The sequence below is a fragment of the Vipera ursinii genome, assembly GCF_947247035.1.
Source record: "Vipera ursinii genome assembly, chromosome: Z".
Lineage (NCBI taxonomy): Eukaryota > Metazoa > Chordata > Lepidosauria > Squamata > Viperidae > Vipera > Vipera ursinii.
In genome coordinates, this window is record NC_139517.1 from 15,459,603 (window position 1) to 15,485,783 (window position 26,181).

At 41.9% G+C, this 26,181-nt stretch overlaps 1 protein-coding gene across 1 annotated transcript; it reads right to left on the reverse strand.

Annotated features, from left to right (window-relative positions):
- Positions 1–936: 936 nt before the first annotated feature.
- SHISA7 (shisa family member 7) lies at positions 937–25,116 on the reverse strand (the record flags this gene model as incomplete). The annotated part of the gene is made up of 5 exons (XM_083376729.1): positions 937–1,565; positions 2,991–3,143; positions 16,866–16,931; positions 19,088–19,242; positions 24,566–25,116. The coding sequence occupies 5 exons, from the start codon at positions 25,114–25,116 to the stop codon at positions 937–939; spliced, it is 1,554 nt and encodes a 517-aa protein (XP_083232855.1).
- Between the last annotated feature and the right edge of the window lie 1,065 nt (positions 25,117–26,181).

A 26,181-nucleotide genomic window follows, 5' to 3' on the forward strand; every position in this document is an offset into this window, starting at 1 on the left:
AACAAACCTCTTTCTCCATTAACAACTTCTACCACTGACAAGTCAGACAGTGTTGATGTCATCAAAAGTCCACAGTGTTGATACCATCAGAGACTGATGGTGAGGGCATCAAAGGTCAACAAGACCCACAGCGCTTATATGAACTGCAGCTGACAGAATCCACAGTGTTGATACCATTGATGGTGTCGATGGTGTCACTTGGTCAATGGAGCATCCACTAAGATTGGCAATGTTCACAGCGCTTAGAGTTATAAGAGGCAAAGGGTGCCAACCTCATAAATCCACAAGTGATGTCTTCAGTCTTCAAAAATCTGAGACAAGGCCCAGAGCAATGATGTCATCAAATGTTGATGGACAAAACTAGTATTGTAATCAAAGGTTGATGGGGCCTAGTAACTGATCTTATGCAAAGCTATCTTCACGGCTTTGGAAGGATCCATAGGCCTGATCACTAAAAATCAATTCAGCCTTGATGTCACCAAACCTGGCTAGCAATAATGTCAACAGACACAGAAAGAGATAGTAGCAGCATTAATTGTATGGACCCAATTAATTTGGACATCTTCAGAAATTGACTAATACTGCATAATTGGTGCCTTCTATGAACCAAGCAGGCCTTGATATAGTCACATCTTATCATGAGCTGTAATGCTGATATTATTAAATATCAGCAGTCAATATCATCATCAAAGATTGTCAGGACCTGGCAGGTCAAATGGACCCAATCAAAAGTCAGTGAAGACTGTGATAGTGCCATTAGCAAAGACCAGGCTAGGACTTGACATCAACCGAGATGGAGGCCACAAGACTAAAATAAGAGGGAAAACCCCAATAAAAGATAGTAAGCACCAAATAAAGGGTGGGGTGGATCAGAAAAAGGGAGAAAAATATGGCCTTGGAAAGTCCGATCAACCTGAGTTGGGGAATAGGGACAACTCACACCGTGACCTCATTCTTGCTACCAGTAGGAAGGTGTTGGGTTGGATGGTGCCCCGGGATGAACTGAACTTGATCAATGGTGCTTTGCCTCTTGGAAGCAAAGCCTTGGCGCCTGGCAGCTGCCTGATTACTACTACTACTACTACTAGTCTCCCAAGGAGCAGTTGCCTTGGGGGAATTGTTGGAAGCGGGATGAGAGTTTTTCATCATCATGTGATGGTGGTCAAGCATGGGGGTGCTGCTGGCACAGACATTGGTCTGAGAAAGAGCCTTCTGATGGCCTAGGTGCATTTCCTGGAAGGGACCCGTGTGTTGATGGAGACGCTCTGGAGAAAGCAAGTGCTCCTGAGAATGCAAGTTTTCCCGGGAGAGAAGGCGCTCGTGAGATATGACACGCTCTCTTGGAATGGTGTAGTCGTAATGTGACGGGCGGTAGCTTCCCCCTCCACTTCCACCGTCTGAAAGGATGTGTTCTTGTGACATGACCCGTCGCGGATTATGTGACTTCTCAGAGTAGCTATCCATATCATAGTTCATTTTCATGGCATGTAAGGGCAGCGTCCCTCGAGTTAACTCAGCAAGGTGCCTCCGCTTGGCATAGAATTCATCCAAGTCCTTCTCCGCTGCTGAGAAACATGGGAAAAAAGTGAGATGTCAGTGGATGATGGGGAGACGGACAGATGAGATTAAAAAATAGGAGAAAGGAACGTTAGAGAGATGGATGGATGGGCCCACGTGGCTTTGCGCTCAATGTTTAGTGCAGAACTGCCATGTCCTCCATTTTAAGGAGCATAAACACAACATAACATCCTGTCAATGGCTATGTTCTTTCAGGGTTTCTATTCTTCTCCAATTATACTGAGATTGTCTTCTTTCAAAAGGAACAATCCCAAAGGTATAGATCCCCTTAGGGAGCAGGAATCTGCAATGACTTCTGGGCTGAAAGTCCCACTTGGCTTTTACACGCTGTGCCAGAAACTATAATGCAAAAAGCAGTGGTTAGATCAAATGTGGATTTGATTTCATTTTATAGTAAAACAAAATTAAAATGAAATCATTTCATAATTTCTATTTTCTGTCTTATTTATTGCAATTTGATAACAGTTGCTGGAGATGTCGGGGAACTAAATCTAAATTTTCTGGAATGACTTGCAGTTCTGGAGCCTTGGATTGTATTCCAATGCCTACAGCTTAGGTCTAAAAGGAATCATACTGGTACATTAAATGTGATTGCAAAGCAGTACATATTTATCTACTGGATTGTTCCATTCATATATAAGGATTAGGACTTATTGAATGTCCTGTTCCTCCAATCGAGTCATTCTCATATAGGTCGGCAGCTGTGAGTTAACTGGTGGCAGTTCAGTGCTCTCTTTGGAAAAATCCCAAACGTAGGTTTTTACAGGGCACCGTAAAAAGTTAAAACAGTGACCAGGATGTCTGAAGTAAGAGGCCAAGATCTACTCAAATGCAGCTCTTGCTGAAAAGTCAAAGGCACAAAACTATTTTCCTTGCTCAGTTCATTTTTCTGGGTTCCATCACTACCACAGGGAGAATGAGGAGAAAATTGCTTAAAACCATGGATCACAAAGAAATATAATTGGTGTGCGTGCGTATTTCTCATTTATAGTTCTTTTGTTATGAAAAAAGGAACACGACAGCCACCTTACACACCCACCCACCCTTTCACTTATATCTGAATGGGACAATTTATGAGATGTATATTGGTCAAATGCCCTCTGTCATGATAAATTATGCTCCTCTTCTACATAAAAGGCTCAGCAAAATCACACACAACTATCTCTGGAGAATCTCAGTGTGGCAATTTAAGGCTTGGGTGCTAACATTCTTAAACTGTGGGGAGATGGAACCTAAGGAATAGAAGTCAAAGACTGAGATTTTGAAACAAGGTGAGAAGAAATATGCTACATCACTTATTAAGAGCTACTGATCCCAAGGAACAGTCTTGTAAGATGGTTTGTCACCTTTTTCTTTTAAAAACAAAACAAAAACCCAACACCTCAGTTCCTTTCGTAAATAATTCAGCTTACCCAATCGTTTGAGTGAGGAGTAACGGTTGAGTTCTGACTTGATGGCTGACTCGTAGGATGGAGGCAGATGGGAGAGGTTGTGAAATGAACGAGAGCAGCTGAGGGTGTTGTATTTGGTTGAGGAATGGCTTGGGGTATCATTCATGTGCCAGTCTTTTAAGGGAGCAGAGAAATGAGAGAAAAATCTGTTAGTTTATGTAGACTTGATTTCTGCTGCATTTTACTTTACTTGCTTTCACACTCGCCATTGAGTCTGGGATGGTAAATCATTCATTCACTCTGCTCTGATGCAGAATCCAGATGGCAGTTTTCACGTTCTGTTCCCTTCTCATGGTCTCCAGGTGGGTCCTCCAAGGATATCTCCTTGGGTTACCGCAAAACACCCACAACCCACTTCAAATTGGGGAGACCATGTGTAAAGCCTGTTTTTTATTTATTTATTTATTTATAAAATTTATGGGCCGCCATCTTACCATAGGGTAACTCTGCGTCGCTTACAGTCATCAAAATGTATCTATACACTAAAACATGAATAAATTAAAACGGAACATTAAAACCCAAGGACATGTGGGGAGGGTGGGGGCGGAATGAGGGGAGGTGGGATCTGTGGAATGCGGGGAGGTGGGATGTACCTCCACTGTGCTGTTCCCACATTGGGGCCCCAAGCCGACAGGCAGAGCCAGTTCTTTAGGCCCTTACGAAAAGATAGGAGGTTGGGGCCAACCTCACATTGGGGGGTCAAGATGTTTCAGAGGGCAGGAGCAACAGCAGAGAAGGCCCTCCTCCCGGACCCCACCAGCCAAAATAATCGGTGTGACGGAACTCTAAGCAGGCCTCATCTGCTAGCATGAGTGGGACAGGCCAATCCCAGTGCGGTGAGACGGTCCCATAAGTAACCTGGACCCATGCCGTGAATTGCACCCAGAAGCAGACCAGTAACTAATGCAGCTCACGAAGCAGTAGTGTTATTGGGGTCATTCTAGCCCCCCACCCCCCAAATTGCTGATGCACTCTGCACCAGCTGTAGCTTCCGAATGCTCTTCATTCCAACGTGCAATTTGATTCAAAGAGGTGAGTTGACTGGGCAATTGAAATCAGCAAACTGATTGTTTGATTGTTCCCTTTAATAAAAGTGAACATGCAATAGCATGAATCCTGCATTGCTTTGAATTGATTCAAAAACACCAGCTCAATTTGGCCCGATGAACTAATTTGGCTCAATAAGCTAATTTGACAGTTTGATCCAAAGGAGAGCTTTGATTCACAAGCCTGTCAAGGGTAGATTTGAATCAAAACTCAATATAACTTTTGCCACCAGGGAAATTAGCAAAGGGTGGAGAGTGTCAGGGTCTCTTCAGCACGAGTTGAGAAACTTTCCTTTTAAATCGGCTGTTTTCTTATTCAATTCAGCATTACCAACTGGTTTTTAATTACCTATTTTCTTTTCCCCTCTGGCAGTTTCTGTAGTAACTCATTTAATTTTTTTTAGTCTGAGAAATTGCTTCTCCCCTTTCATTACTGACTGGTCTTCATTTATGATTGCAACTCTACGATTTGTTACAAATATCTCGGCAGCCACATTAAAATACTTTATTTTCCACTCAACATATTTCTGTTAGGATGAGCAAGCCTGCATTAGTCCTTCAGAACCACTTCCTTTGTGCGTATTCCCCTCCACCTGTTCCAGGGCACAACCTCAACAGCCTCAAAGACCATACAGTATACCAGTGATGGCGAACCTTTTAGAGACCAAGTGCCCAAACTGCAACCCCAAACCCACTTACGTATCGTCGGGTGCTGGGTGGGCATGGCCCATTGGGTGGGTGTGGCCAATTGGCTGGGCATAGCCCATTGGGTGGGCGTGGCTGCAGTGGTAACGGCAGACTGGGTAGGACTAAAGAGTTCAATCAATCAATTCCTACTTTGCGAGATCTCTTTTTTTCCCATGAGAAGTTGAAAATGATTGATTGAAACTTTTTTTATTTTTGCACACGAAGGCAGAGGCCTAAAGCGAAAAGGTTTTATAAAACCCAGCTGAAGGCCTAGGACTGGGGCAATGGCGCGCGTGCCCCATAGACAGGGCTCTGCGTGCCACCTGTGGCACGCATGCCATAGGTTCGCCACCACGGCCATATACCATTCCAATAAATGAACAAATCCACCTTTCTTTCTCCCCAGACCTTACCCACTTTTTTACTCATTTACTCTCCACCTTGTTCCCAATTCTGGCCATTACACAGAAGTAGCCTGTAGGTAGATACAAATGGAGTCCACCTCTCATAGGAAAGGATAGGTTTGGGGGACAGAGAAAGGGAGATTTGTTCAGTTCTTCAGCTCCTAAATACAAAAGTGCTGTGACATTATTCATACAATTAGCAGTTGGGCTAGACACTAAATAATCATTTTAGAATGCCTGTAGTTAGATGCCATTTTTAAAATCTGGTTCGTACTTGGATAGGGACCATGCAAAAATAAGAGACTGGACCGCAACCGAGTCCAAAATTTCCATTGCTAAGCAAGGCAGTTTTTAACTGAGTCTTGCTCCATTTTACAATCGTTCTTGTCACAATTATTAAGCGCATCTCTGCAATTCTTAAGTTAGTAACACAGTTGTTGATTTTGCTCATCAGAAGATCGCAAAGGGTGATCGCATGACCCGGGGACACTGCAGCTGTCATAAATACATGCCAGTTGCCAAGGATCCAAATTTTAATCATGTGACCATAGGGATGCTGCAGTGGGTCCGAAGAGTGAAAAACCATCATAAATCACTTTTTTCAGTGCTACTGTAACTTTGAATGGTCAGTTATTTATTTATTTGGCGTATGGCTGGTCACACACAATATTAAAAACATTTCATATTTACAAGTTAAAACAGTTAAAACAATTAAAAAGAAGCAGTCATAAAACCTAAGAGGAAACCAGAAATAACATTTCAGAGTTTGATGCCGAGTTTGGAAATCCAGTCAGTAGCTGCCGTTGTTACGCAGAGGAAGTCCTTGAAATCTCCTGGGTATTTTCTATTAGTGCATTCCCTCGCTATATGTTGGATAGTCTGTCAGGGAGCCCCGCAATCACATTATGCTGAAGATGTTTTCTCCCATTTATACAAAGAATCGGCACACACCCCATGAGTCGTTCTAATTCTATTGTAAGTCACCCATATGTGTCGGGGTAAATTGAACCCTGGAGGTATATTATTAGGATTAATATGCTCGAAAATATCTCGGGAGGTATAGCTATTCCATGCTTCCATCCACTTTTGTGTGGTGCTCTGATGTTCGGCCAGCAGCTTAAGCGCTGTAAGGAGTGGTGGGTTTCTTGACTTTAGTCGACCTCTTAAAAGAACAGAGGTATAACCATGAATGGATAGAGAGGAGTTTAGCAGGATCTTACTATACTCCCGAATAAGAGCTTCTTGTCGTCGTAAGTGCGGGGGGGAGTATGTGGCTAAGAACTGGTAGCCAGTGAATAGGTGTAGATTTTATGCACGCAGTAATTAATCTCATCGTATAGTTAAGTTGAACATCGACAAGTCTGGTCTGTGGGCTGTTTATCCATACAGGTGCGCAATATTCTGCTACAGAGTAGCAAAGCCCAAGGGCTCCGCATCGAAGAGTTGGAGCTGAAGCTCCCCAAGTTGTTCCGCATAGTTTTTGCAGAATGTTGTTTCTGCTGTTAACCTTGGCAGCCAAATTCTGAATATGTTTTTTAAAAGACAGAGTCCTGTCTAGGGTGACTCCCAGGTATTTTGGTGTAGCCACATATGGGAGCAATTTATTATTTAGGTATATATTGAGTTCTCTTTTTGCTAATTTATTATTAAAGTGGAAACATGATGTAACTGTTTTGCTTACACTTGAGATTAGCCTCCATTGGTGGAAGTATGTGCTCAGAGTTGTAAGGTCGGCTGTAAGTACACCTTCTGTAACTTCAATGTCCTTGTGGCTATATGCTAATGCCAGGTCATCAGCGTAAGAGAACTTTGTTGATAGCGTAGATGGTATATCGGAAATATATAAGTTGAATAAAGATGGGGCCAGTACAAAGCCCTAAGGGAGTCCATTATTCAGGTGTCTTTGCTTACTAATTTTATCACCCATAATGACTTGAAAGGTCCTTGCTGAGAGCATGTTATTTATTAGACGGCCCATGGTTCTACAAGGAACAGCGTGGAGGAATTTGCTTAATAGTCCATCCCTCCACACTATTGTATGCTGCTGTGAGATCCACAAACACAACAGATGTTTTCAATTTATTCTGATAGCTGCTTTCAATGTGGCTAGTAAGACTAAGGACTTGATCGGCACAGCTCCAATAAGATCTAAACCCAGCCTGTTCAATCGGTATTTGTTTGTTAATTTTCTGTCCAATTCTGTTAAGTATCAGCCTTTCAAGTAGTTTATAACAAACACTTAACAGAGCAATGGGACGATAATTTTCTGGCTTGTTGCTTTCTTTCCCAGGTTTTAATATACCGATTACCTTAGTTCTCTTAAATTCTGAAGGGAGCTTACTGGAAGTTAAGATATCTGTGTAGAATTTTGCCAGCCATTCTCTTGTGCAAGGCCCAGAGTGGATGATAAATTCAGGCATTACTCCATCAAAACCAGGAGATTTTCCAGCTTTGACATTCTTCAGGGCAGTATCTATTTCAGCCACTTGGGTCGAGCATATTCCTGGCTAGGTGAGCACAAAATTTTTAAGTGCTTTAATTCTCTTTTCACTAATTTAGTATGTTTCTTATCATGGGGTACTCTAGTTAAGTTGACAATTCGAGTTTAGTGAATGGTCACTAAACAAATGTGCTAAGTCAAGGACAATCCACCGTCAACTAGCGGAAATGTTTATCTCATTTGTGACCCAATTAAGAACATGACTGCATGGATGAAAGCGGTGATATCATAAGTCTAATGATTTTGTTGGATTTTGGCAGCACTATTGACAATAGCAAGGATTTCTTTTGGAGAAGGAAACCGGGGGGAAAAGCAACAGAGCTTTGTTTAAAAGCTTGTAGCCTCCTTTTGTTTTGAAATGCTTTTGAATCCAAGCTCAGCACTACTGAAATTATCTTTCAATATGTATTGTGATCCCACCTTATCTTTCCGTTCATTTCATTTCATTTTTATTATAACGGTGTTTAAAAAAATTATCAGTTTGCTATCAAGAAATAGAGCAAATGACTCATTAAGGCTTTGATCCCATATGCCCCGCTGAACACAGCAAGCCTTTTGAATAAACAGGCAAAAGGTGGGGCTAATTTGTGGAAAACCGCTGAAGATTGGTATACAGATAGTCCTCAACTTCTGGCCACAACTGGGACTGGAATCTCAGTGATTAAGTGAGTCATCATGTGACTGGATCTGAATTTACAACCATTTTTACTTTGGTCATTAAGCAAATATCGAGGTCACTAAATTAACCACATGATCGCTAAGAATATCAGATTTCCCCAGTGGATTGTTTGTTGGAATCTGGCTGACAATTAAAGCCCTAAATGGCTTGGGTCCGGGATATTTGAGGGAACACCTGCTGCCGGCATCAAGTTCCCTTCGTCCAGTGCACTCCCACAGGGAGGGTCTTCTCAGGGTGCCACCGGTAAGAGATTGCTGGCGGACGACACCCAGGGATAGGGCCTTCTCAGTGGGGGCGCCTGCCCTTTGGAACCAGCTGCCAGTGGAGCTGAGGACTGCCCCCGACCTCCGTTCATTCCGCCGGGACCTGAAGACCTGGCTCTTCGAGCTCTCTGGCCCAGGCTGAGGATTAATCTTATTTTAACTGGGGTTTTATTTATACAGGGACAAATATAATTTTTTAAATTTGTTTTTAACTTTTGTATCTTGTTTTTTTAATTACCCTGTAAACCGCCCTGAGTCCTTCGGGAAAGGGCGGTATATAAATGTAATAAAATAAAATAAATAAATAAATAAATCATGTGACCTCAAGATGATACAACCATCATAAATGTGATTAGGTTGCCATTCACCCAAATTGCAATCCCATTCCTGTGGGGTTTGGTGCAATCATCATAACTTCCAGAAAAGAGTCGTAAATCACTTTTTCCCAGGCTGTCATAACTTTGAACCTTCACTGAGCAAATCGTCATAAGTCAAGGACTACCTGTATGTGAATTGTAAGTGCAATGTTTGTGATCTTGTTAGGGTTTGTCGTAAACTCATTTATTTACTGTACATTAGAAACCCTCAGACAAAAATCTTCAAAATGGGAACAATTTAAAACAAACAAAGTGAACAAAAGCCACTTATCAAACAGAAGCAGGTTACAGGAAGGACACAAACAGCACAGCAGCACAAATTCAAAACGTTTCTGATAGAAAGTAGAGACAAAAACGAGACACACCAAGTTTCCTTCGTGGGGCTAATGCATATCCCAGGAGCTGAGCCTAGAATGTATGGAAGATATTTGCTTGTTTGTCTATGCTTTAAATATTTCACCAGTTATAGGTGGCATTTAGATCCTAAAAAGCTTGCAAGTATGTATCCGAACTATCAACCTAAATGTTGGAGGTGCGGTGGCGAAGACGCAACGTACTTTCACGTATGGTGGACCTGTAAAAAGGTTAAAGCTTTTTGGATTAAAATCTGGTGGAATATGCAGAAGATATTTAAGCAAAGGATAAAGTTTTGTCCGCAATTGTTTTTATTGGGCATAATTACGGATACTACTGTTGTGGACACTAAGTTGATGTTGAACTTAATTACGGCAGCAAGACTTTTAGTAGGTCAATATTGGAAGAAGGAGGAACTGCCGCCTATAGAAGAATGGACTTTAAAAGTTTCTGACCTGGCGGAAATGGCAAAGATTTCGGCTTATTTGAAAGACCATTCGCAACAACGTTATATTATGGAGTGGAAAAAGTGGATTGAGTACATCCAGAACAAATATGGGACTAAAAAGTTTCATTTAGCATTTGTATAAGTTTTGATGTGATATTAGTATTGCTTGTAGTCATTTTATATGAGCTAGAGTGCGATAGACTTAATAGCTTATTGTTGTTAGCATATGGTTGTTTATGATTGTTTTTATTTTTATACCTTGTATTTAGCTCTGGGAAGTCAGGGATGGAGGAGGGGGGAAGGGGAGGGTGGAGGGTTAGGGAGGGCTAGGAAGGGTTGGGTGGGGGTGGGGGGAGGGATTGTTAAAGATAAAATGTATTGAAAAACTTTTCAATAAAAAAAAATATTTCACCAGGTGATAGGAAAATAAGACAATGACCATAACATAGGTGAACGTTGCTTAGAAATTTTAGCTGGAGATTTGGAAAGTTGATGCTGAACATACCTCAGATTTGGGAAGACAGTATAGATCTACTGAATTATAACCCACTAGTCTTTGTTAAAAAATAAAATACAGGTAATCTTTGACTTATAACAGCTCATTTAGTGACAGTTCAAAATTACAATGGCATTGAAAAATGTGACTTATGAGCATTTTTCACAGTGACAACCTGATCATGTGGTCAAAATTCAGATGCTTGGCAACTGGTTCATATTTATGACCGTTGCTGTGTCCCAAGGTCATGTGCTCACATTATGCAACCTTCTGACAAGCAAAGTCAATGGGGAAACCAGAATTCACTTAACAACTGGGTTTACTAACTTAACAACTGAAGTGATTCACTTAAGAAAGGTGGCAAGGAAAATCGTAAAATGGGGCAAAAGTCACTTAACACACATCTCACTTAACAGCATAAATTTTGGGCTCAATTGTGGTCATATGTGGAGGGCTACCTGTATCATCTAAAGGCTGGTCTACCCAATTTTGTTTTAAAAAGACTAACCAAAATAAGTTCTATACCAAAACTCAAATCCTCCCAAAAGCACCTTGAGGCATTGGCAAAATCTCATCCAGCGCCGCCGTCACTGAATCACTGCCTCAACTGCAAGAGAGGAAGTCTATTCCTTCCAGGAATAGACAGTGCTGAGCATCACAACCCCCCCAGGCCATCTCAGCGTGAGGCTCTCAGTTCCTACAAGCTGTGCAAGGCTGAGCTCCATATGGCATAAAGGTCAGGCAGCAAACTGCTTAAGTTTTCTTGCCTTGCTTAGCAAGTACAAACCACTGCTGCGAAACAAACTTTGTTTGAGCAAAGGAAACCTCCAGTCTTGGCGTTTGGCTAACTGAAGTACAGATTCATTTTCCCTTCTGCCAAAGCAACTTGGTGCCAGGATCAATGATTCTAGAAGACCTCCAAGGTCCCTTACAATATTATTGTTGTTGTTGTTGTTGTTGTTGTTTTTAAATCCTGGGATTTTAATTTCTGTCCCTGAGCTCCAATCCAACTTCCATGAAGGAATGATCATTCTATCAAGCCAACTTCTCTGTTTGTTCCTGCCACCTCATCTTTCCTCTGAGGGCCACTGTAATTTCTGATTTGGTTGTTTCTTCCTCTATCTCTTTACTTCAAACCTAGCTCACTTTTTTACACCAGATGAGTCGGCTTCCATATGTAGCTAAATTAAGGCTCACAGTAGCCTCGGTCAGAATCATCAGCCGTGAAGAATGGTGCTAGGAGCTAAGATGTGAAAGACCACAAATTATCTACTTCTGAGAAATAATCAAATCAAAATCAAAATAATTCTATGTCCTGATAGCAGGATGCTTCAACATGGTGAGAGCATCTTAAAATGGAAACGAGTCAAGACATCGATTTTATTATTCAATAAAGTCAAGACATTACTCCTGAAAAGAATAGTGACATTCTGGGTCCCTGCTCTATTATCATACTTATGTAGCTTGGAATATTCAACTCAGGGAGGCTTAATCCTGAGAAAACACATATAGGATTGTGTAGTCCTATCGTTCCAGGCTTATGCACAAGGAGGGAGTAGAAAAAATTTTGTGTCCAAGTTTGGCATTCATCACACCCTTTTTCAATGAAAAAGAAGGCATGAGATAGGAAGCCTTGATACAAACCTGGACTACAGGGATAGGAGGAGGGTTTAACCATTCCTGAAACCCATTTCCTACCCAAAATTTTCCTTTCTCACCAGTTGCCATTTGTAGGAAATCCTTATTCAGGGTTCAAATAGGAGCTAAGCTATTGTAATATTGAAAATGGTGCTCTGCAGTTTTGGACCTACATAGTACATTTTTTTAAAAAATTACATTTATATCCCGCCCTTCTCCAAAGACTCAGGGCGGCTTACAAGCTTAGCAGTAGCCTTCATTCTATGTATATGCCTGCTTATTAGGGCTTTCACACACACCCCAAGCGGCATTATTACAAAGTCAGCTTAATTGCCCCCAACAATCTGGGTCCTCATTTTACCTACCTCGGAAGGATGGAAGGCTGAGTCAACCTTGAGCCTGGTGGGATGCGAACCTGCACTAATTGCAGGCAGCTGGTGTTACTTAAGGAGGCATTAGCCCTCTGCTCCACCAAGGCTCTTACATCCATTGCTATCTGTTTGATTGCAATACTTGTTCTGCATTTCTCCATCATAGTTCAACTCCCAGTTCTTCGAAAGCAGAATTTAAAAATGTTCATGTCACATTCTCTGTGACCATCATGAGTAGCAGGCAGGAGATAAATTATGTGATCCCTGTTTGCAATAAACTCCACCCCTTTCATTTTGTGCTAGCCTTTACTTGGTCTTCTGGGTGAACATATCCAATGTAGTGTTTTCTCAACTTTGGCAACTTCAAGATGTGTGGACTTCAACTCCCAACTCCCAGCAGGGCTGGCTAGGGAATTCTGGGAGTTGAAGTCCATACGTGTTAAAGCTGCCAAGATTGAGAAAACACTGCTGCAGTGACACAAGACTGGCCTCTCCATAACAGATTTTGGCTGCTCTTGGGTGGTCAGGATCAGCTTAACATTTTTTGGCAGCAATGCCAATGGGTAGGGATATTTTTCCCCTGGCGGAGTGGGTCGCTAAGGGTTCTTTGTATTTTAAACCATATTAAATTTCACTGCAGTGTTGTTCCATGGTGTTTCCTTTCTTAAAACATGGCTTGGTTTAGATAAGGCAGTATCAGCAGAGGCAGACCGAGTTTAGTCCTCTGGATGTCCACATCCAGACCAGATCAATAATGTGAAATTGATCAGGCCTCAACTCTCAGGAATGGATGTCAATGAAGACAGACAACTTCCAAGGAATTTGCATATTCCTTGTCTCATTTTTCCTGTCTCCCAATGTGTGTTGGCTTAGCTTATTTTATGATGCAGCCATGTGTGGGTGTCTATGTGTGAGTGTATAATAGGGTGTGTGTCTGTCTGAATAGGAATTTGTCAGAATGAAGGAAGGGAGACACACACACACACACACACACACACACAACTTTTTTTCCCTTCCTTTTGTAGTTGTAGGGGCACTCACTAAACACTGGGCATTTGGGGGAAGATCGTTATTAAAACGGTCAATGTTTTCTTCTGTTTTTGTGGTGGCTTCTGTTAATGAGAATTTGCTTGACGTTTTAATAAAATAATTTAGAGCAAAAGGAAGTGGACAGTTTTGTGAAGCCCAACGGCATGTCTTTATACCCAAGGGCACGTTAGTTGCAGCCTTGAGGTGATTTGATTTCATTATTAAGAAATTTTAAAATAATTGTAATTTAATTTAAATGTATAAAACCATACACTTCATTCCTCTGTCCTCCTGAAAAGGTGCCCTGTTTTGTTTTCTCACTGCGTACAATTCAACTTTGGAATTTGCTACCACAAGATATGGTGCAGCCTACTAGCCTTTAAAAATGGTTAGGCCGATTCATGGAAGTCACAGGGATCAAACACCTTGTTGACAGTAGAACTGCCTCTGAAGGCCATCTGCTACTAACTAGTGGACTTCCTTGTGCAGCTGGTTAGCCAGTGTGAGAACCAACTGCAGGACACAGTGGGCCAGGGCTCTGATCCAACAAGGCTCTGCTCATGTTAAAACAACATGGACATGTCCGTCTAAGTCTCCAAGAGTTAAGTTCAACTCCTCAAAACTTTTTTGATGGCAACCCTCAAAACTGGATAACTGCTTTAACTTTCTGCTTCAAATCATAGGTGCCTGTGAGGATGGAAAGAGGGGAAATGACAAACAAGGATCATCATGGTCACAACGTAAAATCCCTTGGCTTATACACAGTACTTGCATCTGTCACTGAGTCAGAAATAGAAAAGGCCAAGATTTAGATCATGACATTGCAATTTTGTCATTCTTTTCTTCATTGCAGTTTGTGCCAGACTTCTATTCTCAACATCCATATTCAGCTCTGTCTACTTTATTTGGTGACCCAGCCCCAATACAAAGGGAAGAGGATTAAACTGCCTATCTCAGAATCATCTTTTGATCCAGGGTGGTTCTTAAGCCTGTTTTTTGTTTAACAAAACAGCATACGAGATCAGAAATCCAGCATATAAACTCTCCTTATGGTAACACCTCCCAATTTTTTTCCTTCATTACCCCACACCAGTTATCAGAAAGTCTTATTGAACTTCAAGTATTCGGGTAAGTCCCTCCCTTCGGCACCATCAAAATTTGAGCGGTTGCCGAACGAATGGTCGTAACTCAAGGACTACCTGAATTATAAAACCAACACCACTGAATTATCTTTATGTCATTTCACTTAATTACCATTGGTAACTTCCCTGATTTTTCATCATAATGTGGGATACTTAGGGAGATTGCTGAATATATTTTAGTGTTGTTGTTGTTAGCTGCGAAGTCGTGTCCGACTCATCGCGACCCTATGGACAACATTCCTCCAGGCCTTCCTGTCTTCTACCATCTTCTGGAGTCCATTTAAGCTCACGCCTACTGCTTCAGTGACTCCATCCAGCCACCTCATTCTCTGTCGTCCCCTTCTTCTATTGCTCTCGATCTTTCCCAGCATTAGGCTCTTCTCCAGTGAGTCCTTCCTTCTCATTAGGTGGCCAAAGTATTTGAGTTTTAGCTTCAGGATCTGGCCTTCTAAAGAGCAGTCAGGATTGATCTCCTCTAGGACTGACCGGTTTGATCGCCTTGCAGTCCAAGGGACTCGCAGGAGTCTTCTCCAGCACCATAGTTCAAAGGCATCAATTCTTTGGCGCTCAGCCTTTCTTATGGTCCAACTTTCACTGCCATACATTGCAACTGGGAAGACCATAGCCTTGACTATACGCACTTTTGTTGACAGGGTGATGTCTCTGCTTTTTAGTGTGCTGTCTAGATTTGCCATGGCTTTCCTTCCCAGGAGCAAGCATCTTTTAATTTCTTGGCTACAGTCCCCATCTGCAGTGATCTTGGAGCCCAGGAAAACAAAATCTGTCACTACCTCCATTTCTTCCCCATCTATTTGCCAGGAATTGAGAGGGCCAGATGCCATGATCTTGGTTTTCTTAATGTTAAGTTTCAACCCAAGTTTTGCACTCTCCTTCTTCACCCGCAACAAGAGGCTCTTTAGTTCTTCTTCACTTTCTGCCATTAGAGTGGTATCATCTGCGTATCTTAGGTTGTTGATATTTCTTCCAGCAATCTTAATTCCAATTTTTGATTCATCTAGCCCTGCCTTTCTCATGATGTGCTCTGCATATAAGTTAAATAGGCAGGGCAACAGTATACAGCCTTGCCGGACTCCTTTCCCAATTTTGAACCAATCAGTGGTTCCGTGTCCAGTTCTCACTGTTGCTTCTTGACCCGCATATAGGTTTCTCAAGAGACAAATAAGATGGTCTGGTACTCCCATCTCTTTAAGAACTTGCCACCGTTTGTTATGATCCACACAATCAAAGGCTTTAGCATAGTCAATGAAGCAGAAGTAGTTGTTTTTCTGGAACTCCCTAGCTTTCTCCATGATCCAGCGTATGTTGGCAATTTGATCTCTAGTTCCTCTGCCTCTTCGAAATCCTGCCTGTACTTCTGGTAGTTCTCAATCCACATACTGCTGAAGTCTAGCTTGTAGGATTTTAAGCATGACTTTACTAGCATGAGAAATGAGTGCAATGGTGCGATAGTTTGAACATTCTTTGGCACTGCCTTTCTTTGGAATTGGAATGTAAACTGATCTTTTCCAATCCTGTGGCCACTGTTGAGTTTTCCAAATTTGCTGGCAAATTGAGTGTAGCACTTTTACTGCACTGTCTTTTAAGATTTTGAATAGCTCAGCTGGAATATTGTCACCTCCACTAGCTTTGTTGTTGCTCAGCTTTTCTAAGGCCCACTTCACTTCACATTCTAGGATGTCTGGCTCGAGGTCAGTGACCACCTCATTGTGATTATCTGGGACGTTAAGCTCATTCTTGTATAGTTCTTCTATGTAATTTTGCCACCTCTTCTTAATCTCTTCTGCCTCTGTTAGGTCCCTGCCATTTTGGTCCTTTATCATGCCCATTTTTGCATGGAATGTTCCATTCATCTCTCCAATTTTCTTGAAAAGATCTCTGGTCCTCCCTATTCTATTGTTTTCTTCTATTTCTTTGCACTTAGTACATGTGACAATTTTGAACTTGATTTAAATGTCCCTGTTATGATCAGTAATGGATTCATGTGCTGTTATCTAAAAAAAACCCAATTTTACAGTTTGGGGTAATTTACCCAGCTTTGGGAAGCACTGCCTTATGGTAAATTCTTGCTGGATAGCCATAGCCAACAATAATTTCCTATTCTTCCAATAGATTGCAGAAAATTGAGGACTCCTAAATATACTATTGGGGTGAGGGTGAGGTTGTAAAAGACTGTATAGGTTGTATATCACTTTAGGGAACTTTTCAACTGAAAAGTAGCACCAGTATATATAGGCACAATTACATACAAATACAGCTCTGTGTGTAAATGAATGATAAATGTATGAAAAGGTATATAATGAATCAGTGATTTGATGGGACTCTCCCAACATTTCTGTTTATATCAGTCGCTAGCTAGGGATCAGACACCACTGGACACTTACCCAGAGTGGCTGTGTGGTGCTTAGGGCTGTTGACGTTCAAATGGATGTAATTGTGATGCATGTTATCTGCAAGGCAAAAAAAGAGAAGCATGCATGGGGCCGTGCTGCACGTTCTTGCAGGCGGCCACTAGAGGTCATCTCATTCAGGTTTTCCCAAGCACGAGCTCTGGAATATGGGTACCAATCCCGCTGCTTTAAATCAGAGAGGACCCAGAGGCATTTGGCCCTCCTCTTTGCAGCTTTTGGTCTGTGTCCAAACATGGCAGTGCTCAGAACACTCACTGCAAAGGGAAATGGTCTTATTAGGTCTCCTTTTGAAACTTGTTTTTTTTTTCCTAGCTTGCACGTGCTGGAGGAATGTGATCTGCAGAAATCACTGGGGAATTCTTTTCGCCATAGAGAGCTGAACACTACTGTTTACAGAGCAGTAATAGGTATGCAGCTCGGTGGAGAGGGGGAAAAGGGGCAAATTTCTTTAATTCCCAGGTTTTGTTTGGTGCTAGCATTCTGTCTCCCCTTTCCTCTTACAGTACTGTGATTTTTCAAATAGGTTAGACAAAGAGAAGACAAAGACACAGGAAACAAGGAACAGTGTCAGGTTGCTTTTCAGCATTTGGACAGCAGATCTGACATTTGCCCACTCCCATCTCCTACAAAGCTTGGGTTCTCCTGTGCATGCTGATGGCCTTCCTATTATTTGTTTGTTACACTGTTTGGGCTACTGTCTTGACTGCATTCACCACCTGAGTTTCCTCTTTGAATGATTATGGTCAAGATTCCCTGGCTGGACTCTTAACATCTCTGGGAAGAAAGTGCAATGTCCTTGAACAGAAAACCCCACTTTCTTTTCTTTTCACCTGGAAAAGCAGCAGTTTTGTATCTGAATGCAGTTCTCTCCCCCTCCTCACTACCCTAATATTAATGTTTGAGCCAGCACAAAGACAGCCAGACAGCTAGAATTGGTTGTCATGGCAAACAGGCTGTTTCCCCGTGAGTTTTTTGCAGCTTAGTTCCTGCTGCTGATACATATATAATTTAAACGCTGCAACCTCCAACTTGCAGAAGTTAGCATGAGATACTCCTAGGGGGAAATTGCAGAGGGGAAGGACCTGGAGATAGGATGGAGACAAAACATGGGGGTAGGAGGATGCTGGTAGTTGGCAAAAAGTTATCTCAGTGATTCTAGGAAAGTGTACTGCATTGTGTAGATATATTGTTGTTTGTGTTCTCAGTAACATTTATCCAACACTTTTTTTTCCAAAGAGGTTTGAAAAGATCTTCCATTTGGATCTTAATATCCAATGTTTGTTCTCACCAGAATTTAGACTCCAAAACATGGAAGTGCCAGACCTACAAACAATGTTATGAAACTTTTACCTTGTTTGACTTCTTTGAGTATGTCTGATTCAACAGTGAACCAACACTGAGGAGAATGTTTCTTGAAAACCTGTGTCTTCTGTCTTGATTTCATCACTGTTCCCATGATTTGCAAGATGGGGTTGGTTCAAATATCATGACCTACTCATTATATTTCTCAGTTTGTACATACCATGGTTTCGTGTTATCGCCAAGTGGATTACAGGGTCATAAAAAGGGGAAAAAATCTTTTTGATCATTGGCCAGTTCAAAGCTTATACTCAGTTTAGGAACTGAGATATATCACTCACACTATTCCTGATGCAAACTATTTTTATCAGAACTTTTGCAGCCTAATCAAGAATTTGGAAATGACTTCCAACTAACAAAAGCCAAGATGTTTAACTTACGATTCCTGAGCTTGAGATCCCTTATTGCATCTTGACAAGTTGAAGATGGGTGAACTTCAACTCCCCATAATTCCCCAGCCAGCTTTGCTGGGACTTGAATTCCACATATCTTCAAATTGCCAAGGTTGAGAAACACCGCTTTATTGCATCTTCACTCTTAGGTCATACCACTGGAATTTCATAGCATGTTTTGGTTTTGGGGTCTTTTTGCAAATAGAAAAAGCAAGATATTTGTTATGGCATTATTTCTGCTGCTTAGAAGTCAGTAAGCCCCCTTCCCCAAAATTTAAAATGACTGACACACACCAGTGACCGTATCAAATCACTGGTCTGCTGAGGTCAACAAAGTAAAGGATAGATCAATGTGCCCTATTGTAAAATTGCCTTTGGAAAAGGTGAGCATCTGATAAAGGCATAAATTCTCTTACCCAGTAGCCCCACATCTCCTTCTCTTACCATGACTACTTTTGGAAGGTTTCACTGCATTGTACAGATTCTTCGGAGGACGAGCTGAACCATTGTCTTGGAAGTTTGAGTTCATCACAAGGCTGTTGTTGCGCTCAGAACATGAGGTGGTGCCTGCTTGATGCCTGAGAATGTCAACCAAAGCCCTGGCCAGAAAAAGAAGACAAATGTTCACGGAAGGAAAATCATAAAGTATACACATGGGTTCTGTTGAGGAACCTAGAACACGCATTTAACCATCTGCATGTTGATGGGGAAATTGTTGGACCCAAACTCTCCAAACAGAGTTTCATATTCCCACTCTGAATTGGGATGCAGCGCAGAATTGTGTAGTTAAATATAACTAGTAGCACTAAGTTGTGGAAGGGGAGAAGCAAGATGGTGCTGTATCAAAAATACATGTTAAAGGCAATTTTAAATGGAAACAAGTTCAAGGTCTTCTAGGCCCTTCTGTGTCTAGTGCTGTATCCAGTCCTAAGCACCCTATGAAAAAGGCGGTAGACCAGGGGTCTTCAAACTGGGCCCTTTTATGACTCATGGACTTCAACTTAAAGTCCATGAGTCATAAAAGGGCCCAGTTTGAAGACACCTGCAATAGACAGACTTGAATAGCTTCAAAGAATGGCAACGCTTTTGGTCAGTGATATAGTGGGTTAGGACGCTGAGCTTGTCGATCAGAAGGTCGGCAGTTTGGCGGGTCAAATCCCAAGTGCTGCGTAACTGAGTGAGTGCCTGTTACTCGTCCCAGCTTCTGCCAACCTAGCAGTTCGAAAGCACGTAAAAATGCAAGTAGAAAAATAGGGACCACTACGGTGGGAAGGTAACAGCGTTCCGTGCGCCTTTGGCGTCTAGTCATGCCGGCCACATGACCACGGAGACGTCCTCGGACAAGCGCTGGCTCTTCGGCTTTGAAACGGAGATGAGCATCGGAAACGACTAGCACGCATGTGCGGGGGAACCTTTACCTTTATAGAAGACAGCTTCTGGAAGCTAGTATATTTCATCTGGAGGACAAAAGATGATGAAGGCAAGTGAACAGGCTTCAAATGTGAAGAACTGTCTGTTAAGATAATTTAATAGCTGGAACAGTAAAGTGGATAATGGGCCAGAACACACAGATTGGTGGGCTCCTACATGAGGCAATCTACATTATGATTGGTTGCTGGGTGTAAAGGGGGAGTTTCCCTCCCCCCCACCCCCGTCTTTTTATTCTCTGTAGGCTGTTCTGTGATTTATCTGACGATTTACCTCATGATGTAGTGATGTGCCTGACTATCTAGTTTGCTGTATACATTGATATAAAATATATTTATTTCTATAAAACTACACGTTTATGTCAGCGTCTCTGACTTCATTTGGACACCTGCTGCACAATTCCTTAACACTGTCCCACAGAAGGAGATAGCAACTTGTTCTCTACCCTCTGGAAAATTTTGAATGAATGTAAATAAATTTATCCAATCCCATTGTAGCATAGACCTGCTTGTCTATTATTCAGAACAATAGTTATCTATTTATTCTTGATACTTGACACTTCCATGACACTTTATGTTGTAACACAGAACTTTGGACACCTTGCACAAGATTCTGGGGAATTTTTGAATAGAATAGAATAGAATAGAATAGAATAGAATAGAATAGAATAGAATAGAATAGAATAGAATAGAATTGAATAGAATAGAATAGAATAGAATAGAGAATAAGGAATAGAATAGAATAGAATAGAATAGAATAGAATAGAATAGAATAGAATAGAATAGAATAGAATAGAATAGAATAGAATAGAATAGAATAGAATAGAATAGACCTTGGATTCTTCTAGTCCAGCCCCCTGCTCAAGCAGGAGAACCTATACCAGGGGTCGGCAACCTCGGCTCTTTTATGACTCGTGGACTTCAACTCCCAGAATTCCTGAGCCAGCTATGCTGGCTCAGGAATTCTGGGAGTTGAAGTCCACAAGTCATAAAAGAGCCGAGGTTGCCGACCCCTGACCTATACCATCTCAGACAAGTGACTGTCCAGTCAATTCTTGAAAATTTCCAGTGATGAAGCACCCATGATTTCTGGGGGTAAGCTGTTTCACTGGTTGATTGTCCTCACTGTCAGGAAGTTTCTCCTTAATTTCAGGTTGCTTCTCTCTTTGATCAGTTTCCAACCATTGTTTCTCCTCCTTTCCTCTGGTGCTCTTGTAAACAACCTGACCCCCTCTGCCTTGTGGCAGCCCCTCAGATACTGGAATACTGCTATCATGTCACCCCTATTTCTTCTTTTCTTTAGACTAGCCAAACCCAAGTTCCGCAGCCATTCTTTGTATGTTTTGGTCTCCAGGCCTTTGATCATCTTAGTTGCTCTTCTCTGAATTTTTTCCAAACTCTCAACATCTTTTTTGTGATATGGTGACCAAAATTGGCTGCAGTATTCCAGGTGTGCTCTTATTAGGGCTTTATAAAGCAATACTAATACTTTGCGTGATCTTGATTTTATGCCTGTTTTCTAGCAAACCCATTCAGTTTGCAAAATATAATAATAATTTGGCTTTGTTATCACCAACTATGAAGTTTAACCATTAGAGTGTGTGTATATATATAAATTTAAAATTTAAAATTTACACAAATATGAGCTGTCACCGGGTGTGACTACTGCCTGTCGATGGCCTTCAGGATAGGCTGACACAGGAAATAAAGATTTGTCCTATGTTTGGGGCCTAGCAAGGTAATCTAAAAAATAGTTAACAAGCATTTGTCATATATCTCCCCTTGCTTCTCTGCTAACAAAGCGAGAGAGATCCTGTGGCTTAGAGGTGAAAACAACTGCCTAATGTGTAATCAGCCCAGGTTCGAATCTCGGAAGGGTATGGCTGACTGATGAAAACTAATAAGTTTGAAATGCATATCAGTCTCCCTTAATTCTTTGTTAGCAATTTAAAATTTACACAAATATGAGCTGTCACCGGGTGTGACTACTGCCTGTCGATGGCCTTCAGGATAGGCTGACACAGGAAATAAAGATTTGTCCCATGTTTGGGGCCTAGCAAGGTAATCTTAAAAATAGTTAACAAGCATTTGTCACATATATATAAATATATACATATATACATATATACATATACATACATACACACACACACACACACACACACACACACACACACACACTGAGCTTGTCGATCAGAAGGTTGGCAGTTTGTGGCGGGTCGAATCCCGAGTGCCGCATAACAGAGTGAGCGCCTGTTACTCGTCCCAGCTTCTGCCAACCTAGCAGATCGAAAGCACATAAAAATGCAAGTAGAAAAATAGGGACCATTACGGTGGCTTTGAAACGGAGATGAGCACCGGCCCCTAGAGTCGGAAACGACTAGCACGCATGTGCGGGGGAACCTTTACCTTTAATATATATATATATATATATATATATATATATATATATATATATATATATATATATATTCCTCAATTCTCTGCCATATAGATATGTTCTGGTGCAACTTCACTTACAGCAATGTGGGATGATAGCATTTGTAATCCAATATTCAGTTTTTGCTCTAGAACATACCAGTACTTTCAACCCTGCTTCTTTGAGCAATCATGGCAACTTTAAGACATGCAGACTTCAACTCCCAGGATTCTCCAGCCAACTTGAAACCAGCTGGGGAATTCTGGAAGCGGAAGCCCACATGTCTTAAAGCTGCCTAGATTGAGAATCAATATTATAGATTATTGATAGACCTTGGTGTTGATGGGAACCCAGCCTGGCAAATTCATTCAATCTCTCTCACCAGCAACTGCATTTCCAGAACTTTTGCTCAGCTATTTTAACTTTGATTGGGGTTTGTTTCTGATTTTTCATGGTTTAACATGTTATGCAAACCTAGCCATTCTTTTTAGGTTGTGATTCAATTTATTGTGGCAACCCAGAAAATGGGTTAATTCAATAATCAGTTTAAGCATGCTCTGTGAACCCAGCCAGCCTTACTCTAGGACAGTGTTTCTCAATCTCAGGAACTTTTAGCCATGCAGACTTCACCTCCCAGAATTCCCCCAGCCAGCATGCTAGGGGAATTCTGAAAGTTGAAGTCTGCATGGGTTAAAGTTCTGGAAGTTGAAAAAACCGCTTTAGGATGACTCTGGTTTCGCTCTTCATCTACTTGATGTGATATATTTTAAAAATCAGTGTTGATATATGACAGAATCACAGCCAATATAGTAATATAACTGGAATTTTACACAAGTATTCCCTGTTCACGTGAAGAAATCACTGGGAGATACAGGAAGTAATCTATGGATCTCACTCAACATTTCCATATAAATGAAGGCAGGTGGAGCACAATATAACATGAGGCACCCAATCTATAATTCACCTACCCAAGCTTGCTGCACATTGGAAGCAAATCTCTGCTGAAAGATTTTTATTTTGGTGAGAGAAGAATCAGCGCTCTCCATTGTAATTGTTTTAATATTAAGTGATAGGCTTCCACAACTCTGAAAGAGGCATGCTTTAGTTTTACTCATAGGACACGAAAACAAAATGCAGCCAGGAATAGGTAACTCAAATACTGTAATGGACGGTGAGAACAGCCTTGAGGAAGAGGAAGAGGAAGAAGAGCTACAGACAAGGCAGTGGTCAGGAAAGAGATATCTCAGCCCAAAGGAGAGTCAGAATGGAATTTGAGAAAGCATTCCAGACTTGACCCTTCCCAATTCTCTTTAGGACAGGGGTGTCCAACCTTGGGAACTTTAAGACTTATGGACTTCAACTTCCAGAATTCCCCATGGCTAAAGAATTCTGGAATCTGAAGTCTACAAGTCTTAACTGTTGCCAAGATTGGGCACCCGTGTTTTAGGATAAAGGCAAGAGTTGCAAGATTGATTCAGCCCTTCAAAGTAGACCTGACGGACATCACAGTTGGGAATACTAAATCCAGTTTTTTTATAGGTTTCATGGTAAGAGAATCTTGCAACTCTGAATTTACTTCCACCTTCCTTGCCTCTACCCCCCGAAAAAACCAGGAGGGTCAACTTTGAGATGTTTCTTCAAATTCCATTCCCGCTTTGGACTAAGATTTCTTTTATCTGACTGTTGCCTGGGCTGCAGCTCTTCCACCTGTTCCTCAAGGTTATTCTCACAGCCCATCACGAATCCTTGGTTTGCGGAAGAGACTACAGCTTTGAGACAGAGCACAATGTTGAAGGCCAACTTTCTCAAGTCCAAGAAATTGAATATGCGATGAAAGAGAGACACTTTCTTACATCTTGCAAGGCTGCTGCTAATGCAAGTGGGAAATATTGGTCTGCCTAGTTTAGGAAAACATGCTGTCTTGCAATAGGCTGATTTTCTTCTAGTTGCATCTAGATTTAGCAGCAAGTGAAAATATATCCAATTGAACCCAAATCTGGAGACCCTTTAGATTTGGAAGCAACGATCAATGGATCAGAATAGTTCTGGGTCCCCCTCTGCAGCCCTTATCCTTACCTGGGCACATTGAGTTCTCTCCCATGGGGTCTCCTGGAGGCTTTGCTGAAAAAGAACTTGATCCCGACTCCCACAGCAAAGGTGAAGCTGATGACGCCACAGATGACATACACGGTGCTATTGCTCTGCTGCTTGCTGCCATTGGGTACATCAGGCCCATTCGTGGCTGTGCCAGCAATGGTGGTTGCAAACCACTGGGGGCTGTCACGGCACTTCCCTTGCTCCAGTCTCCTGGATCGATCGTCACAGCAGAAGCGGTACTGGCAGGTGCCGCAGCAGAACCGGTAACCCCCCGTGGTACAGTTGAAGGCCGCATCGTATTGCCCCATGACATCGTAGTAGCTTTGGCATGTTTCAGAGGGCCGGACTCTGCTGATTGTGCTAGTGGTTGAGTTAGAATTTGGTGCTGTCAAGCGCTTCAGATGGGCTAGGAGGCTGGGCAGTCCCCAACTCTGGTTTGTATAATGTGGTGCCTGAACTACAGCTAAGGCCGTGTGCCCAGCCAAGGCTTCCAGGGATGCGTAGAGCATGACCGTCAGCAACTGATGCATGATGGCGGATGGTATGGGGCTGAGAAGCTCAAGCCAGACTGGCCAATGTGGTGGGCCTTTTAGAAACTGTATAAAAGAGATCAAGGAAGCAAAACCCTAAAAAGATAAAGAAAGGAGTGTTAAGAAAAGCCCTGGTAGAGTGAATGCAAAATGCTCCTCAATTTGATAGAGGTAGTCTCGACTTATGACAACAATTGAGCCCAAAATTTATGTTGTTAAGCGAGACATATGATAAGTGAGTTTTGCTCCATTTTGCTACCTTTCTTGCTACAGCCGTTAAGTGAATCACTGCAGTTGGTAAGTTAGTAACCCAGTTGTTAATTGAATCTGGTTTCCCCATTGACTTTGCTTGTCAGAAGGTCACAAAAGGTGATCACATGATCTTGGGACACAGCAATGGTCATAAATATGAGCCAGTTGCCAAGTGTTTGAATTTTGATCACATAATCATGGGGATGCTGGAAAGGTCATAACTGTGAAAAACGTCCATAAGACACATTTTCAGTGCTGTTGTAACTTTCAACAGTCACTAAACAAACTCTTGTAAGTCGAGGACTACCTGTACCAACAGCACAGGTTAGCCTTCTCTAGTGCAGTTGTCTTCAAACTCGGCCCATTTAACACTCATGGACTTCAACTCCCAGAATTCCTCAGCCAGCATGCCTGGCTGAGGAATTCTGGGAGTTGAAGTCCATGAGTCATAAAAGGGCCGAGTCTGAAGACCCCTGCTCTAGTGTCTTCCAAAAACTCAACCTCCTCAAAGGGCATGTCAGAGGACATCAGGTTGGAGAAAGCTATGATAGAGCCATCAGGAGCAACTGCTGATGATGTGCTTCTCCCTCATGAAGTTTCCCAAATCAACATCTCTCTTAAAATGTTTGCTAGGTTCCCTCAACCTGAGATCACCCAGGATGAGAACTCTGGTTTAACAAACCTAAATGGCATCATTTCGGAATGGCTGATCTCACCTCACAGCCAAGATAACAGCTCTCAGCAGCAAATTCCATAATAATTGAATGATACAGCATTTCATGTTTTAGAGCTTTGCATGACATGGTTTATCTG